At 66.5% G+C, this 18,145-nt stretch overlaps 1 protein-coding gene across 1 annotated transcript in view; it reads left to right on the top strand.

Annotated features, from left to right (window-relative positions):
• The first annotated feature begins 16,895 nt into the window (after positions 1-16,895).
• HTRA3 (HtrA serine peptidase 3) overlaps positions 16,896-18,145 on the top strand; it is a 30,113-nt gene continuing 28,863 nt past the window's right edge. The window contains exon 1 of the mRNA XM_028503821.2: positions 16,896-17,421. Coding sequence (XP_028359622.1) covers positions 17,028-17,421 — 394 coding nt within the window. The 5' untranslated portion in view covers positions 16,896-17,027. The remainder of the gene's footprint in view (positions 17,422-18,145) is intronic.

Genomic DNA, 18,145 nt, shown 5'->3' with positions numbered 1-18,145 from the left:
GGGGCCCGCCTCCTGACCCATAACATCCGAGCTCGTCAACGGGTGTTGTTTCTGGCTGTTATGTTTGGGGCCCTTTGCTACCAAGCACAGGCAACAAACACCTAGGCTTCGCCCAGGTGTCCCTGCGGCCTGGACCCCACCTGGAAGGACCGACAGTCCGAGGCACACCTGGAGGCTCTCCCAGACCGGCCTCCGCCCTCCCCCGCCCGCCTGCGCCCGGGCCGCACCTGCAGGTGCACAGCCCAGCCTGAAGGCTGGACTCACTCACCGGGAGCTGAGGAGAGCGGGGGGTTGGGGGGCAGGGATCCCACCACAGGGTCCCGACCACCCTCCAGCTCGGCCGTGGGGCTTCCACAGAGCCCTGGGGTCCTTGCCTCCAGCAGGCCAGGGCCCGGGGCCCAAGGGGCTCTGGGCTCGCCCCCGGGGGCCACCGTTGCAGGCTGCAAGCCTAGCCCTGTCTGCCCGCCGGCCGCTGAGCCCCCGAGGCCAGCCGTCACCGCCCAGCCAGGACCAGAGACGATTTCACAACCCCGGCCTCCTGGCTGAGTTTGCAGGCGCCCCGGGAAGAGGAATGCGGGGCCTGGGGTGTCTCCGGGAAACAGGGGCGTTCCTCCCAGAACAAACAGCGTGGGCTCGTCTGCAGGCCGAGGGAGCCTCTCTAGGGACTTACCCGTTTGGGGGGCTGTGCGGCTGGGGGCGGGCAGAGCTGGGGTCCCAGAGACCTCGGGGGAGGGAGACCCGCTGTCTCGGGCCCAGGGTGGGGCCCTGCCCTGCAGCGGGCGGCGGGGGCAGCCTGGGGGCCGTTTCCTCTCAGGACAGGGGCTCTGCTCACCTTCCACCCCACCAGCCCCCTCCCACCCTGCGCTGGCCCCGCCCGGGTTTCCAGGGAGCCAGGGGCAGTGGGGAGGTCATGACCCCGCCCACTGCGGGTGCCCCCGCCCAGCTGGAGCGGATGCGCCTGTTCCCAACAGGGGTGGCCCCAGAGTCGAGGGTGAAGTTGGCCTTGGCCTGACCTGGTCCCGACCGCACCACGTGTGCTCTCCAGGGCACACCCCAGGGGCCCTGCCGGGGCCGGGGAAGCTGGGGGGCAAGGAAGGCGGCCCTCCCCTCCCCTCCCCTCCCCTCCCCTCTCCTCCCCCACCCCCTCTGCCTGGCCGGCGGGGTGGGGGGGGGCGGTATGGTCAGCCCTTCGCGCCTCGCCCCAGTCTCCAGCCAGCACCTGGGGCAAATGGAGAGACCCCCCCCCCCCCAGCCCTGTGCACATGGAGCCGGACACACAGAGGACTGGCCCTCCACGGCCTTTCGTCCCCACCTGCACGGGATGGACACTCGGCGCCTGGCGGGGCCGCCCACCACACCGCACAGCCGGGCGGCGGGGCCGTCTGCTCCTGGGCTCCAGGCCGAGGCCAGCGGCTTCCACGCCTCCAGTCGACGCCGCCCTGGAGGTCGGGCCCCAGAAAACGCAGTAAAACCAAGAGAAAAAGAAAACACAGACTCGAGGGAGCGCCGGGGGCAAGAGGACGCCACTCCCAGGGGGCACGGCTGCTCACAGGGAAAGCCCCCGAGAGGCGCAGGCTCGCGGGACGCGGCCCGGCCGAGCTCCCTGGGGGGGGGGGGGGGGGGGGGGGGGGGGAGGGCGTGACGGCCCGCGGGCGAGCGCATCTCAAAAAATGGGAGGTGTCCCCAGGTGCATCTGACCGGACGTTCACGGTGCCCTGGGTGCAGACACTCACCGTGTCAGTGAGGGTGTCCGCCCTCAGGCTGGCGCACGGCTCCCGGGCAACCGCAGAAACGGCCTGGCACAGGGTTCGTGTCACACCTCACAGGCAGACCCTAGAGCTTCCCGGGCGGGGCCGAGCGGGCGGGCGAGCTGCTCCGGGGGCCAGCGGGGCGGAGTCCACGACACTCCGTGCGCCTCGGTGTCCCGGGCGGTGGGCCCAGCGCGCTGCCGAAAGCCCTCACCCCCCGACAGCTCCCCTGTCCGCGTGGGGCTGCCGTTCCGCTCCTGCTCCAACTGGACACGGCCGTGACCCGGATGTCGGGTGACAGGGCTCAACCCGCTGCAGCAAGGTGGCGGCGCTGGCCAGTGCCAGGGTGGACATCCCAGGACAGGACTGGCGGGGACCAGCCTGCAGGCCCTCAGCCCCCGCCCCCGGGCTTTGTCCTGCTTCCCCTCCCCCTCCTTGGAAAAGCCCCCCCCTCCCCCCCGCCTGCCCTGAGAGGGTGGCCGGCACCTGAATAAGTCACTTTCCTTTAGATCAGCACCTGGGTCCCCAGGAGTGGCTTTTCCCAGTGCGGGGGGAGGGGGGGGCAGCTGGACCTGCGCTCGGATCCGAGAGGAAGAATTGGGGGGGGCCTTTGCCCTGCCAGACCCGACGCTTCACTGCAAAGTTATTTCACGGACACTGGAGAGCGCGGGGCGGGGACCAACGGCTCGGCCTGGGAAACGGCAGGCAGCCGCGGGCCGAATGAGCCGAGGTGCGGACCCCTGCCGTGGCGCAAGGACCCTTCAGCTGCCCGTGTGGGGGCACTCGGCAGCCTCATAGGAAATGGGGTCCCTGCCTCGCGACCTCCTCAAAGTGCTGTTGCTCTCAGACGAGAAAACACCGTGTGGACAGCGGACACAGTGTGATGTTCTAACGCACAAAAAAGTGAGGGTGTTCCACGAGCCGAGCGGGGGTGGGGGGAGGGAGTCCCCAGTGACCAGACACCACAGAGGGGGGACCAAGGGGCCTGGCACACTCAGGCTGCAGAGCCGGGTGCGTGAGAGACGCAGGAGCGGGGTGAGACCGGGCGCCGGCCGGGAGAAGGGGCCCCGCATACGGATCCGGGGCAGCACCTCGGCCACCTCCTGTGTGAGGATGGCCCCAAATCCCCGGGGTGGGGGGGATGGGGCGGGGTCACTGCCTCCCTGGGGCACCTGGGCAGGTGTCCCCTGGGAGGTCAGGGGAGGGCGCTGAGCCCACGTGGAGGGAGGTTGGGAGAATTTCTGTGCTGCACGGGAAGTTCTCTTCTCAGACACCCCTCAAGCTCCCTTTCCCAGGCCCTTCCTCCTCGGCCCCCCCCCCACCCCCGTGAGTTACTGTCGTGTATCATTTCCGCCGAGGTCGGGCCGAGCTGTGAGCTGTTGGGTTTCCCGCCGCGGAGGACTCAGCCAGGCTGCGAGCCTGACAAACGCACCGTCTCCGGTTCCTGCCCCGGACCACCGCAGGTGCGCCGGCTGGGCCTGGGGGACTGTGCATTTCCAGGACGCAGCGTGGCGGAGGCCGGGGAGGGCATGGGGGCTGGGGGAGGGCAGAGCCAGACCTCTCCCGCGGCGGCCAGCCGCCCCCGACCTGCACCCAGGGCGGCGTGTCGTCCGAGGGCCCACTGGGGTGGTCAGGCTGGAGTTGGAGCCTGGACGTTGTCCAGCCGGGGCTGGCACCCTCACTGGTGCCTCCTGGTCCCCTGAGTGAGTGCTGACGCTTTGCTTATCTTGTTAACGATTTATTTACGTGGCCGCGGCCCTCAGCCCTCAGGCAGCCGCTGGGGAACAGAACTGCCCTTCGGAGTCAGAGGACCAGTGGCCAGTGCCGCTTATCTGTGGCCAGGCTGAGAATCCAGCTGGAACTCCAGGGGCTGGGTGGCCCTGAGGGCAGCTGGAGGGGCCATCCGGGGTGGGAAGGGCTCCTGCGTCCTCCTGTCTGTCCCCGTAGGCCTGGGGCCGGGGACCATCGCCTGTTTGAGGTGCCTGGAGTGGCTTCTGTTTCCCTGGCGGGGTTTTCTTCTTCCTTTTCATTTTGAAACAGTCACTAGAGGAGAGGAAGTTGCAGAGACGGCTCGGGGAGGCCCAGCGTGCGTGGTGCTCAGCTTCCCCCCACGTGGCCCCCGGGACCTGCCGCGGGCTCCGCGTGTGCGTGGCCCCTGCCGTCTCATCCCGTGTGCAGGTTCGCCCTACCCCCGCTGCCACCAGTGTGCAAACTGCTCCCCGGGCCCAACCCCCCCACCCCCCACCCCCAGCCTGTTCTCCCGTCTGCTTCGCTCGGTCCGCAGCCACTCACGCCGAACTCTTTAGAACCAACACCATGTCTTTGAGACCCCGCAGGTGGCTGCCTGTGACAGCAGGCTCTCCCTTCTGGGTGACGGGGTTGTCCGAGGTCTCAGTGCCACAGCTGGCCTGGCCGTCCCTTGAGGACGCCCGGCTCTGGGCCCGCAGAGAGCGGCTGTGAGCGTCTGCATGGGTCTCTCTGAGGACGGGGTCTCCGGTGCCATGGGGTGGGTGCCCAGGGGTGTCACACGCATGTGCAGGGTTTGTTCGGGGGCCACGGGGTTGCTGGACTGCCCCCTTTCGCACGTCCAGCCAGGTGATGCCCATTATGGACCTTGGGTGACAGATCAGGCGTGATTTCTACGCCTTGTGTGTGTGTTTCTATGTCTTCCAGACTGTGCGAGGCAAACGTGTTTGTGATGTATGGTTCATGACCAGAAAAAAATAAACTCTGCAAAATTTGATAAAATGAGAAAATCCTCATGGACTCATGTTTTTAACCGCAAGGTCTGCCCGTCCGATCTTAACTATGAAAAACACATGCACACCCATTCTCACACCGGTACACACCCACTCACACACACACCCTCACACACTCACATACCCACTCACACGCCTGTACACACCCACTCACACACAAGCACACACACGGTCACACACTCACTCACACACCAGCACACACACACTCACACACACACTCACACACACACACTCAGGCCCGTGCACACCCACTCACACAGAAGCACACACCCACTCTCACATGCACCCTCACACACTCACACACCCACTCAGGCCCATGCACACCCACTCACACACAAGCACATATGCTCTCACACTCACACAATCACACCCCCACACACCACACGCACACTCACACTGAATCCCTCCCCCTCCCCCAGCCCTGGCCCCAGACCAGGGGGAGGACAGCAGCCCCGGGGTCAGCGAGGACGGGCACGGACCGTGGGGACTGGGGCCAGTGTCCACCTCCCGTGCTGCCAAGACACACACCGAGAATGCGGTGACTGGAGCAACAGAAATTCCTTCTCTCGGCGTCTTGGAGGCCAGACGTCTGAGCTCAAGGTGTCCGCACGGCCACTCCCTCCGGAGGCCCCAGGGAGGGTCCTTCCCGCCTCTCCCGGCTCCTGGGGGCCCTGGACATTGCTGGGCGCTGGCCGCACGGTGCCCAGGCTCCGCCTCCTCCTCCTCGTCCGGGTGCCTCCTGCGGACACTCACTGTTGCATCGGGGGCCCCCCCCACTAGTCCAGGGCGGCGTGGTGTCGAGGTGGTTCTGGGGCAAGACCGCGCTCACAGGATTCCTCGGGCTGGGACGTGGGCACACCCTGTTCAGGGCCCCCACTGAACCTGCGTGGGGGTGGCCTGGGACCCAGTTTTCCCTCACACTCTGCAACGTTCTAAATCATCCACAATGACACTTTATTATTAGACCCAACCAATGACGATACTTATGCTATTCATGAACAAGCCTTATAAACATTAGTTATTCTTCCCACTCGAGACAGAGACATACAGGGAGAGATGGTTGACGAGGAGGGGGATGGCCGGACCCTCCTGGGGGTGTGGAAGTCCCCATCCCCGCCCCCACCCCAGGCAGGGCCGCCTGAGCAAGCAGCTGCGTCAGCACGTCAGTCAGGGTGGCATCGTCACTCAGGCCCCTCCAGGTGAGCAGGGGTCCCCATGGCTCTGGCAGGACGGAGATGGGACGGGAGATGCGGGACTGTGGGCAGCAGTAGGCAGAGCCGTGGCTGCTGTTCCCTGAGCCCTGTCCAGGCCTCAAGGGGTGGGCCGCCTGCTGCCCCTTGTGGCCCCGCGGGGCGAGCTCCACATTGTCACCCCCACTCCACTGGCGAGGAAATGGCACGCGGCACCGCTGGGCCTGTTCCCCTGGATGCACAGCTGGGAGGGACAGAGCTGTGACCCGGACGGGGCACGTGGCTCAGGGACCGTTTAGCGCAGACGTTGGCTGAATGTAGACTGGAAATCACACTCCTTTGGCTGTCCCAGGCGAATGCAGTGGTGCTCAATAAATGCTCCTGGACCCCGTCTCTTTGCACTCAGGGCTCATGTCCAACGTGTTGCTGTGTCACCGGCATCCTCCTCCGGGCTGGGGTCCGAGGAGGCCAGCGGGAGTGTGCCCACGGGGCAGGGTGGGGCGGCCGTGGGGCTGAGCTGTAGCCGGAGTCCCCGTGTGCTGCTCGCTGGGTCTGCCCCCTGGGCCCGCTTCATGCCTCCCTGGCCTCCGGTGCCCCAGCTGCACCGAGAGGTGGCCCTGTCGGACACCGCCACACTCTGCTCCTCGGGCGGTAGATGGAAAAGCCGGTTGTCTCCCCCGGACCCGGCCTCCGGGGAGCGGGACGCAGCACCGAGCCCTCAGGTTCCCAGGCCCTCGCCCGGCCCCCGCCGGAGACCACAGGACCGCCGTCCACCCCTCTTCCTCCCAGAAAGAATCCCAGGACCGCAGGTCTGGGAAGAGCTTTCATCCTGGCCTGGGAACGGGCCTTGGGGACCGGGACATCCGCTGGGCCAGACGGTGACTGGAGTTGGACACGCACACACCACCCCCGCCCGGCTGCAGAGCCGCCGCCCGCGGGAGCAGGCCCCCACCACACACCGTGCACACGTGTGCGCAGGCCTCACGGTGCACAACGAACACGTGTGTATGGGCACCCCTTTTACAGAGATCACACACGTGTGCACACACATGTATGCCCACACTGTACAAATGCCGGGCACCCGCCACACACAGTGCGTGCGCGTGTGCATGCAGACACCACACTTAATGTGCACACATGTGCGTGCACACGACTCTAAAGTAACTGTTAAAAGCTATGCCCTCGCAGCCTGCTCAGAAACAGAGAGGCGATAGACTGGAGAAAACACCAGCCAGCGCCCCACCGCCTGGGCTGCCTCGGAGGGCCCCCAGCTGCGACAGGAGGGGGGACAGGCCTGCCCTGCTGCCACCTCCTGCCCCAGCGTGCCCCATGGCCCTGAGGGCTGTCCCCTCCTCCTTCACTGGGAGAGGCACGGCGACCCCTTCCGCCTGTGGGTGACATCACGCTGCCACGGCCCACGCACACGGCTCCGGCTGCCCGCCGCGCGGCGGGGGAGGAGACGGTGTGTCGGTGTCGCCGAGGCCCAGCGGGACGCACCTGTGGCAGGTGTTCCTTCATTGTTTCCTCCGGGCGAGCCCCCGGGGACCCTGCAGCAGCCCGCGCGAGAATCCGTCCCTGTCTGAGGTCCATCCGCTCTCCTGCCCCCGCTCCGGAGCACAGGGCGCTCTGGGCGGGGGTGGGGCGGGGCACCTTGAAACTGCCCTTGGTTTTGTTCAAGCGACCCCACGAGTTTCCTCCCAGCCACCGAACCACACGGCTTGTATCTGAGTGACCGTGCCCCAGCCCAGTTCGTGGTGGAGAGCAGGGCCGGGGGGCTGGGGACGGGCCCCAGAGGCCTGGCTGTGTCCATGGAAACCGTGGCCCATGACGCCATCCTTCTAGTGGATTCTGTGGGAGACCCCTCCCCATGGCGGGAAGGTGCACGCTGCTCTCGGAACACGGTGCCGGGCTCCTGGCAAGGCCGAGGCGCTCCTGCTGCCTGGGGTGTGACCCACCTAGGACGCCCTGCGTGCCCAGGCGTGGGAACCCAGGGGTGGGCCCTGGAGGCGGACCTGGGTCGGGAGCACGAGGGTGTCAGGCCACTGGCCATAGCACGGACGCACCTGGAGGGCCCTGCACTGAGGGAGACGGGTTCAAGAAAGAGAATACGGGGTGGCGTCTCCTATGCATAGGACCTGAGAAGGCCGCACCCGTGGGAACCTGCTGGCGGACGGGGGCCGGGGGTGGGCAGGTGCTGGTCCACGGGCACGGATGCCCAGGTGGAAGATGGGGTCGTTCCGGGGACGTGACGGGGCAGCAACGCACCGCACGGGGTCATGGGAACGTAACAGGTGCTGAGGAGCAAATCTTCATGTTGTCGCCACAAAACAGACGCGGTAATTATGTGACCGGACGGAGGGATGGCAGCCATGGCGGCAACGGTGTTACAAGACAGACACGTGTCAGACGGACGCCGTGTCCACCTTGAAGTCACTCAAGGCCCCAGGTCAGCTGCCCCCCAGCAACTCGGGGGGTCGGGGGAAAGCACAGATAAAGTGTGAGCCGCGCAGGCCCTGCATCTGGGACCCAGAGAGCGTCCCCGCGGGAGGGGCCGCCTGGGCTGCGGAGGGGCCCCCGTGAAACGCAGGTTTGGTGTGTGACCGAGGGGGCTGGTTATAGCCCGGGCAGTGGTGGCCCAGGAAAACGCAGGTGACACCTGCCGCACGGGTCACTGAGGGAAAGCCCAGGGCCCGAGGGAGTCCAGGGGCCACGCCTGGCCCTGCGGGCTGGGGAGGCAGGGCTACTCAGAGCGAGCTGAAAGATGAGGAAGAGGCTTCCGTGGAGGGTGGAGGGTGGAGGAGAGGGAGGGCACCCGGGAGAGCCGGCCAGAGGGAGGGAGACGGAGGGCTGCCTGCAAGGCGGGGAAGTAGGGGGCTGGGGGAGCCCCAGGAAGTGACAGGGACAGGCCTGGGCCGCACCCTGGCAGGCGGAGGAGCCCCTTCCGCACGCTTCCCCAGCAGAGGGGGCCGGGGAAGGGGGATGCCTGGGGGGTGAGGTCACGGGGCCGCGGGTGCCGGAGCAGGAGGGGGAGTGCTGTGTCAGCACAGAGCTGCTGCGGGGGCTGGGGTGACAGCGAGGCCGCTGTGGCGCAGGGCGCCGCGGCAGCCACAGGGCCCGAGCTTCCTGCCCGTCACGCTGGAAAATTACAGGGGCCCCGGCCACGCGCTGGGCGGGAGCGCGCCACAGGCTCCTCCGTCGTCCCCCCCCCCCGCCCCCCGCCGCCCCCGTGTCATGCCGGGCAGCATTCTGGTCCCACGCTCTCCCTGCAGCACGGAAGGCCAGAGGGGCAGCAGGTTGGCAGCCCAGTGTGCCACCAGAGGGCCGAGCCCGGAGCTGGGCCCCGCTGTGCAGTGAGCTGACCGGGTCCCAGAAGGGTGGGGCTGGCCGCTGTGTGGTGGCAGGCGGTGGGGCCGGAGCTGAGCGGGGACAGTGGCCTCAGCCGGGCTGTGTCCCCAGCGGCACCCAGCAACGGGCTTGCCCCTTTGGTGGCCCTTTTTCTCGTCTGGCCAGCCGGTCCCCTGGCAGCGGCCGAGACAGCACACAAGACAGCAGCAGCCACGTGCGCCCATTCTCAGGAGGAGGAGACTGAGGACCAGGGTGGCGGAGCCTGAGCGCCAGGGGTGTGGAGCTGGCTACATACGTCCCAAAGCACCAGGCGTCAGCCACACCGGGCCCCCTGCAGGGACAAGCAGCACCAACCAGACACGTCCCTGGCAGGTGCCACCCAGCGTGCGCTGTGGCCTCCCAGTCCCGGATGTCCAGTGTGGCCGGGCTCCGGGCTCCAGGGCCCATGCGGCGCCCGGGGAGGGGCTTCCCGGGCAGAGGGGGACACGCAGGCTCTGGAGCGAGACAGAGCCAGGTGCGAATCCCAGCCGCGTGATCCTGGGTGAGTCCCCTCCCTTCTCTTAGCCTCAGGTCCCCACCTGTAAAATGGGGACCTTCTGTGCGCCCAGCACACAGTAGGCACTCTGTAAACAGTAGGTTATGGACCCCACTGCTGGCAGCTGACTTCTCCTGGTGCACCTATGTCCACTCCCAAGGTGTGGCTGGGCGCAGCCCCTGTACCCCCGTCTATGCTGCAGGTAACCACAGGAAACCCAGGTCACACTGACTTCAACATCTTAGGGGATTTGCTGGCTCCATCGACTGAGTGCTGGGAATAGCAGCTTCAGGAACAGCATGATCCAGGTGCAGATCCATTCTGCAGGGCCTTATAAATTCTCTTCTTCATTTCCTCTCCCAGGGTCCACAGAGGGCTTCCAGCCACAGCTTTCCTGGCTCCCACACCCAGGGGAGGAGTCTTTCTGGGCAGGAGGGGGAGACACTGTTCCAGCAAAGATCTTGTATGCAATTGGCTCTCCTGGGTTAAAGGATGCACCACTAAACCAATCGCTGAGGGGGGCGGGGGATAGGCTGATGCGCTCAGCCAATCAGGACTTGGCTGGCTCTGGGTTCAGTGCCGCCTGAGTGTCATGACCAAGGACAGGAAACCGGGCCCCCGGTGATGGGGAGAGTGGGGAGCAGTTCTGGAAGGGCCCTGGGACCTGCCTCCAGAGCTGGACACTGCCGCGGTGTGGGTGCTGCCATAGTGTGGGTGCTGCCCGGGGTCTGTGCGGAGAGGGGAGACGTGGGTGAGAGCCGCCGGCAGATGGCGGCGGTGGAAGGACGGAGCAGGCAGGCTTCCTCGGGGTGGGGGCAGGTAAGGAGGGGCTCCCGCCCCCAGGGGGCGCAAGCACCTGGAAGACGCTCCTGGGGTGGGGCCTGCGGGCTCCTGTAGGCCCCCCCACCCCCCGACTGAAACGGCTCACCTTCGTGACTGTGGCTGTGGGACGCCAGCCTTCGACACTCCCACTCCACGTCCCCCCCCAAGCGGGCCGGCTGTGTGACCTTGGGCGAGTCTTGTCACCTCTCTGAGCCGCGGCGTTCTTCCCTGTGACGTGGGCTGACCGGGGCCCCTCCGCAGGAGCGCAGCGGGGACGCCGCCGCCCCTGGGCTTGGAGAGCGCCCTGCAGACCCCGCCCGTGACCCCGGGTGGCCAGCGCGGCTGCGCTGGGGCAGCCCCCCCCCCCCCCCCCCCCCCTGGCTCTGGAGAGGAGGGGGAGGGGCCTCGAGGAGCACGGACGGCGGCTCCTCGGGCGGGAGAGAGAGGCCCAGCCGCTCCCGGGAGAGCGAGCGAGCGGTCAGTGGGGCGGGCAGGCTGCGCAGCCCGACGGGGTGGACGGGACCGTCCTCCCTGCGTGGAGAGGCTATCCCGGTCCAGGAGGAGGCTCACGCCCAGCTTGGGCCGGGGATGGGCGGGGCGGGGTGATTCCCAAGAAGGGCGTGGGCTGCGGTCACTCACGGCTACGGGCTGCTGTCTCCAGCCCCCGCTCTGCCGGCCGGGCGGCCCCGACAGTGTCCCCTCCACCCGCCAGGGCCTGTCACGCCGCGGCCCACGCTTCCTGTCCTGCGGGCTCTCCGCGTCCGGGCCTGGACACCTTTACTGCCTTGTGCTTTCCGGGGGGCGGGGGGCGGGGCCTGGCGCAGCATCTCTCCAGGGGGTCGGGGCTGGCAGGACGCGTCCCCTTCTGGCTGCAGGACCGAGGTCCCGTTTTCTTGCAGGCTGTCAGCTGGGGTCCCCCAGCTCCCACAGGTCGCCCCCAGACCCTTGCCTCATTGTCGGGAGCGACCAGCAGCCAACCCTTGACACAGCTGGGTCGGGTGAGACGCGTCCGCACAGCAGAGGCGACTGTGGCCGGGTCTCCTGTCTGTCCCCTCCTGTGTGCCTGTCCCTGCTAGCAATGGGTGGTGGGGTTTTTGGACACCTGTGCGTTATAACAAAAAATCTGCACGATGCCTCTGATTCTGCGTGGAATGACTTGCTGACCACAGAATGGAGACCCCTAGCAACCCTAGGTACTGCCTGCTTCCCCCCACTGGGGAGCTAGGGACAAAAACTATGGGCAGACCAGCGGGCAGAACTGCAGGAGGAAGTTGTTGCTAGGAATGTTTCTTAAGGAGTCACCACTCAAAGGCGTAAGATTTATTAGAGCCGCTGCCCCTCCCACACCCTGGGCAGGAGTGTGTATTAATGGAAGCAGGCGGGTAAAGAAGCAGGGAGCTCTAGGTGAAAATAATAATCCCAATACATGGAGACAAACACAAAACACGCCCCCCCCCAAGATGTATAAATCAAAAGACCTAGGCAGGAAACCAGTTACCTGACCAAAACAAATCTAACCTCAACGGACAATAGCTCATTTCTATATAACCTATAAATCACCCCTTGCACCCTTTCAATCTAGACCAATCCCTAGAATCCTAATAGACACCTAGTGGCTAATTGGCACCTGGAAGTTTGTGCCCGTAGAGCTTCGTTGGCTCTCTGATTGATGACCCTCTTGGTCACAATAACCTTTATTTAACATGGCTGATCTGTGGGACCTCCTGTGCTTTTCGGTTATTTCTTTGTTTAACACGATTGATCTGTAAAACCTTCTGTATTTTTTGAAATTATTCCTATGGTAACCGCTTCTGTTTTAATAATCACACTATGTACTGAACGTTGTATACCTCCCCTATAAAAATAAAGATTGACTTTTTTCGGTGAGTCAGTCGGGCCCCAAAAGCCTGGCTGTCCTCTGGCACCCAGGTGACCGGGTGTCTCACTCCAGTCACTCCGCCTGAGCCGTGCATCCTTCGGGGACCCTGAGACCCCGCCGAGGCCGGACCCCAGCACATTGTGGCCCCTCCACAGGCCCCTCACACTTCCAGGTTCCCTCCACTCTGAACCTCTGACTTCAGGGATGGCCCCGCCCTGTGCCGCGGCCTGGGACCCATCACCCCACCTCTCAGTACCTGGGCGACCATACCTGCAACATGGGGGCCATAACAGCACCTGCTTCCCGGGGTCCCCAGAGCAGGGTGCGTGCTAGCTGCTGCTGGGCCTGCCTCCCCGCTCCTGCAGGCCAGGCCCGGGGCCGGGCGGGGTGAGGAGGGCGGCCCCCTGTCCGTGTGGGGTGCCGAGGGGCGGCTGCACACACAGCGCATCCCACGTCACCCCCCGCCCCACCCCAGCCCGGAGCAGGGCCCACCCTCTGAGTCACCCACTCACGTCAGAGGACTGGCCTTATCGCAGACCGGGGTGGGGCCGGGGATGGCCTTCCAGGTCCCCAAAGTGAGGTAAGCTGCGACCTCATCCGACGGGAAGCCCGGGCCTGGACAAGGGGCCAGTAAAAATGGGGAGCCTGCCCCGGGTTGGGAGAGCATGGCCTGAGAAGCAGGTGCGACCCCACTTTTCAGCTCCAGGCAGAGGAGGGGGTGCCCCTGGCGCGAGTGGGGGAGGTGAAGGCCCTGGCCCCCCCAGATCCCGGCTGGACGGGCTCAGTTCCACTCCAAGCACTGTAAGTAACACGGGCGCCATCCTGGGTTGACAGGACACCGCCTCTCTGAACCTGGAGGGGGACAGGTGTGGCCCCGACAGGGCCACTCTTGACAGCCAGACCCCCTACCTGCCGCTGCAGGACCCCGAGCCTTGCGGCCAGCAGCCCCTGGGCCCAAGAACTCAGGGCGTTCCCCTGTGGGCCCGGCCCACGGGCTCCAGTAGCCAGAGTCTGCAGGGGACACCCCTGCCTCTGGACACCCCTGGACACCACTGCGAGGCTGGCTGGTGGGAAACGCCTGGGCCCACGGGGTCCTCCGGCACCAGGCCAGGGGGCAGTGACTCAGTTCCCCGGGGCACGCTGTGTCGGAGCGTCCCTCGGTGCAGCAGGGGGGTCCCCACAGACGGGGCTCTGACGCCCCTCATCCCCGCAGCCCTCGCTGCCCCTCCAGAGCTCCCCGGCCCTGCCGCGTGGTGTGGGCGGACCCCAGCCCATCCCGTGTGGGAGGGTCACGGGGCTCTCCGCCCGTGGTGACGTGTGTTGGTGGGGGGACGTGGGGAACTGGCGTGGGGAAGGCATTCTCGTGAGAGAGTGCGGGAGGCCAGGTGTCCCCAACCTCAACAGTAGGCCCCTGCTCCCAAGTCCGCTTCTAGGTCATTCCGCCAAGCTCGGGCACTGCTGTCGAAGCAGGTGCTCCCCGAACCCCACCCCCCCCCCCTCCTGTGGGAACAGCAGAGTCTCCGGCTGCCTCGCTGAGCTTCTGGGAGGATCCCCAGTCCATCTTGGCCCCGGTCCCCACAGAGGAGTCTCCCACGGGACTCCAGGTGGGAGGTGCCGTCAGGACATCCCACAGCCCTCTTCCTGAGGCTCCCTAAGGAGCCCTCCTCCCCTCCTGATAACGGGCATCGTGCTGTTCTGAATCATTTGGCTTGTGTTCGTCACACAGGCATCCTATTTCCCTTTTTGCCCTGGCTGCCAGGAGCCTCGGAGCGACATTTATGGGCACACGCTCAAAGGCAGCATCTCGTGATAAGGATGTGTGTATTAACCTCACTCTGGCTTCTCATTGTGTCCCTACCACTCCATGTGACCCTACTCTAGTTCTCGCCTCTCCTTTTTATCTTGTCCTTGTTGGTGAGAGCCTTGACAATTTGGGGGGTGACAGGGGGAGTGGACACGAACAAGCAAGTGGTAAGCGTATGTGAGTGGAACCAGCCTCCCAGCGCTGGCGGGAGAAGGGGCTGCGATGACACGCAAGAGAGGGCCGGGCGCGGTGCCCAGACGCACTAGCGGCCCCCACGCCCCCGCAGGTCCTGACTGGAGGAGGAGCCTCCACCCTCGGGAGAGCATCACCTGGGCGCACCCTGGGCTCCGAGGATCGCTCACCCACGTGAGGCGCAGATCCCAGGCAGCAAAGCAGAAGCCCCTGCTGGGTCCGGCTGGCAGAGCCAGGAGCAGGGACGCGCGGGAGCAGCAGGGGGCGCTGCTTCCCCGGGATCCCTCACCTGCGCTGGTTCTGGAACCCGACTCCCTTTTTGGAGCCACACAGAGCACTCCGGGCCTCGGGCCAGCGCACGCTCCCTGCGCCCCTTCGAGCGACAGCCCAGGCCGGGAAGAACAAAGGGGACAACTCCAGGAGGGGGGCTGCGCCAGGCTCCAGGTGGGGAAGGAAACCTCCCGGGTGTCCCTTCCCTGGGCCCCAGCTTCCGCTCTGTCCGAGGAGCAAACGTCCCCTTTGCAGGGCGCCGGCGAAGAGCCGGCCAGAGCCTAGACCTGACGGGCGGGAAGACCCAGGCCTGAGTCCCAGCCTGCCCCCTGAGGCAGCCCTCACTGTCCAGAGCCCCCCCCCCCCACACCAGGGATCGCAGCCCCCACCCGCTGGGGGCCAGGACCTGCGAGTGAATGACGCATGCAGAGCCCCCCAAAACCGCACAGGGCCCACAAAGCGGCAGGTGCTGAGCGAGAAAGGGCCTGCGAGCTCTGGTCAGCAGCGACAGCCAGCCCTGGTGCCTTTCTGGACTCGGTTTCCCCATCTACGTGAGAAAGGTTTAGGAGAAGTGTGACCTCGGGACCCTGTCCTTTAGTACTATTCCAAGGAAAGGCCTGAGAACCCCCCCACCCCCCAATGTCTCTAAAGCAAAATGCACTTCTGGGTTCCCGACACAGAAACCCACGTCCTACTGCCCCTCGTCTGGGGGAGGCCCCAGCCCGCTCCGCGCCCCACCTGCCTGCGGCCACCATGCTCACGGCCACGCTGCTCTGTGGGGGCTCGCACCTGGGCCTCCAACACACCTGTCTGATTGCTCAGCAGGCACGCCCCGGCCTCCAAGGGCCCCACGGCCCTCCAACCAGGACGCCCTCGCTCCCCCAGCTCTCGGCCCCTCCTCCGAGCCCCAGGTGCCTAACCCGTGTGCCCATGAACTTGGAAGAAAACAAGCACCTCGATTCTCACCAGCATCTCCCCTCGACGCTTCCTTCAGTGGCGAAGCAGCTCTGAGCCACAGTGCACCCTCGGCCCTGTCCCCCGGGGAGAGCACGGGTGTCCCCGCACCACCCCGTGGTCGCCAGGGCAGCTCCGATGCCCTTCTGCTCCCTGCCGCTTGGAAGTCTCCCTGCGACCCCGCCAGCAGCCCGGGGTCACTGATGACGTGCTCAGAGAAGCCCAGGGGCAGGACACGTCGCTGGTACTGCTGGTGCGATTGTTGTTTTACTAAGCACATTCCAATGTCATTGTTTCCCTTGGTGAGGCTGTGAGGGTTTGCCGAGTGCATTTAAAAAACACCATTCTGAGCCGGGCTCCCCAGACTCCACCGGGGGGCCCCCAGGGCTGCCAGGGGGCCTGCTCTCATTCGCTTCTGCCTCTGGAGCCTTTAGCTGGGCCATTACCCAGCTCCTGGCAGTGGCCTTGCGTCCTTGTCACCAGGCTCTGGGCCCCTCCGGGCAAGGTGCTGTGTCTAAAGTGGACCCACAGCGGGCAGAATAAGGAGAATGGAACCGCTTCCGGTGTCTGTTAGCCGTGTGCCCAGCCTGAAGTGCTTCCCGGCACTGCACCCCTCCAGCTACAGTGTGGGGTCCACCCTGCCCGGTGTGAGATGGCAAAGAAGGGAACAGAGGCACAGAGCTGGGGGCCGGACTGACAGTCTGGAGCCTGGGAGAGGGCGCCCTCCCGGCTCTAAGGACCCGGGAGTCAGCGCAGGGGGCAGGCGCTTCCTGAGGTTTTGTCCCTGACGCAGGTGGGGGCCGGCGGGACCCCCATCACTGCTGGTGTGGGTTGCTTAGGCCCTGTGTGAGGAGGCCTGGGGGGAGTTGGGGGGCCCTGTGTGAGGAGGCCTGGGGGGAGTTGGGGGGCAAAGCGGGGGGGCTGGGGAGGAGGAGCTGGAGGGTCCGGACTTGTCCATTTCTATGAGGAGGGGGAGCAGCTCGGGCCGCTGGAACCCTAGACGCCGACATGCCTGGGGCAGGGACTCCAGCGGAGCCGGAGGCCTGCGCCCTGGTGGCTCCCCCTCTCCGCGGCTCCTACCCCTCCAGGTCACCAGCACGTCCATGACGGGGTTCCCAGACCAGGAAGGCCCAGTTCTGCTGCGGCTGCCGCGGCTGCCCTGGCCGTTGCCATAGCCGCCGGGTGGGTCCAGGCCCGGAAGGCCGGGCGGGGGCTGGTTTGGGCCGGGGCGGGGCTGGCGGAGGGGGCGGGCCGGTCAGAGTTTTGCCTTTAAATGCGGTCGGGCCCGCTGCCCGCGGACTGTCGGCTTGGAGGGAGCAGGCACCTCTCCTGTCCTCAAGACCCGGTCCCGGTCGGTCATGTCCCTGCGGTCCCGGCACCCGCCCGCCTGACCCCGCTGGCGCAAGCGGCCGCGCGCCCGGCCCCAGCTCCAACGCAGGCGCCCCGCCCCTGGCCCCGACGCGGCCTCCGTGTCCTCGCCGGCCCCAGGCCGGTCCTCCGCGTCCCCGTCCGCCGCCGGCTCGTCCGCTATGCTGGCGTGGGCGCTGCTGCTGGCCGCGCTGACCGCGCTGGCCGAGCTGGCGCTGGCCCGGGAGCTCCCGGCGGCGCCGTGCCCCGCGCGCTGCGATGTGTCGCGGTGCCCGAGCCCCCGCTGCCCGGGCGGCTACGTGCCGGATCTCTGCAACTGCTGCCTGGTGTGCGCCGCCAGCGAGGGCGAGCCCTGCGGCGGCCCCCTGGACTCGCCGTGCGGGGAGAGCCTGGAGTGCGCGCGCGGCGCGTGCCGCTGCCGCTGGGCGCACGCCGTGTGCGGCACCGACGGGCACACCTACGCCAACGTGTGCGCCCTGCAGGCGGCCAGCCGGCGGTCGCTGCAGGTCTCCGGGTCGCCGGTGCGCCAGCTACAGAAGGGGGCCTGCCCATTGGGTAAGTGCTCTGGCTGGGGCAGACCGCAGGCAGGGAGGGGGGAGGGGACCTGAAGCCCTCTCCTGGGGAAACTGAGGCTCAGAGCTAGGGTAGAGCCTCCAGGTCCGCCATGCCTGGACACAACCGGAGCACCCATTAGAAATCATCTAGCCAGCCCTCCGGTTTTCCAGATGGGGAAACTGAGGCCCAGAGGGGTTGAACGGCTGTCTACAAGGTCACCAGAGCCCTCAAAAGTGAGCCCTGGCAGGTGCTCTCCAGAGCTCCCCGTGGCTCCCTGCCTCGGCTCCCGCCTCCTTGCCTCCTGGTGGCCGGCTCAGTCCCTGCTCCGCCAAGATGCTGGGCGTAGAGCAGTCTCCCCTGGCCCTGGACCCCCGGCTGGGTGCCCTCTGGGGCAACACTCCCTGTTTCCTCCCTTTTTAGCCGCACTGAACAGGCTCGTCTCCCGAGGGCTGTCTGGGCGGGGAGCGGAGCGGGTGGGGGGTCTGCACACCCGGGGTTCTGGGGGCAGAGGCTTGGGTCAGGGAGCTCCGCAGCCCTGCAGACCCCGAGTGGCCTCCCCTGACCTGGGGTTGGCCCTGGCTGGCCTCTTGCCACACAGGTTGACCCTGTGCCTGGAAGAAAATGCTAGAAAACCCCGCTGTCCCCGTATTTGTTTGGGCTGCCCCTTAGGAAGGCAGGCTCCCCACACGGGGTCAGCATGAGTTCCCAGATGCCCTGTGTGGGA

The sequence above is a fragment of the Phyllostomus discolor genome, chromosome 1 (assembly GCF_004126475.2).
Source record: "Phyllostomus discolor isolate MPI-MPIP mPhyDis1 chromosome 1, mPhyDis1.pri.v3, whole genome shotgun sequence".
NCBI lineage: Eukaryota > Metazoa > Chordata > Mammalia > Chiroptera > Phyllostomidae > Phyllostomus > Phyllostomus discolor.
This window is presented reverse-complemented; position numbering and strand designations above follow the sequence as displayed.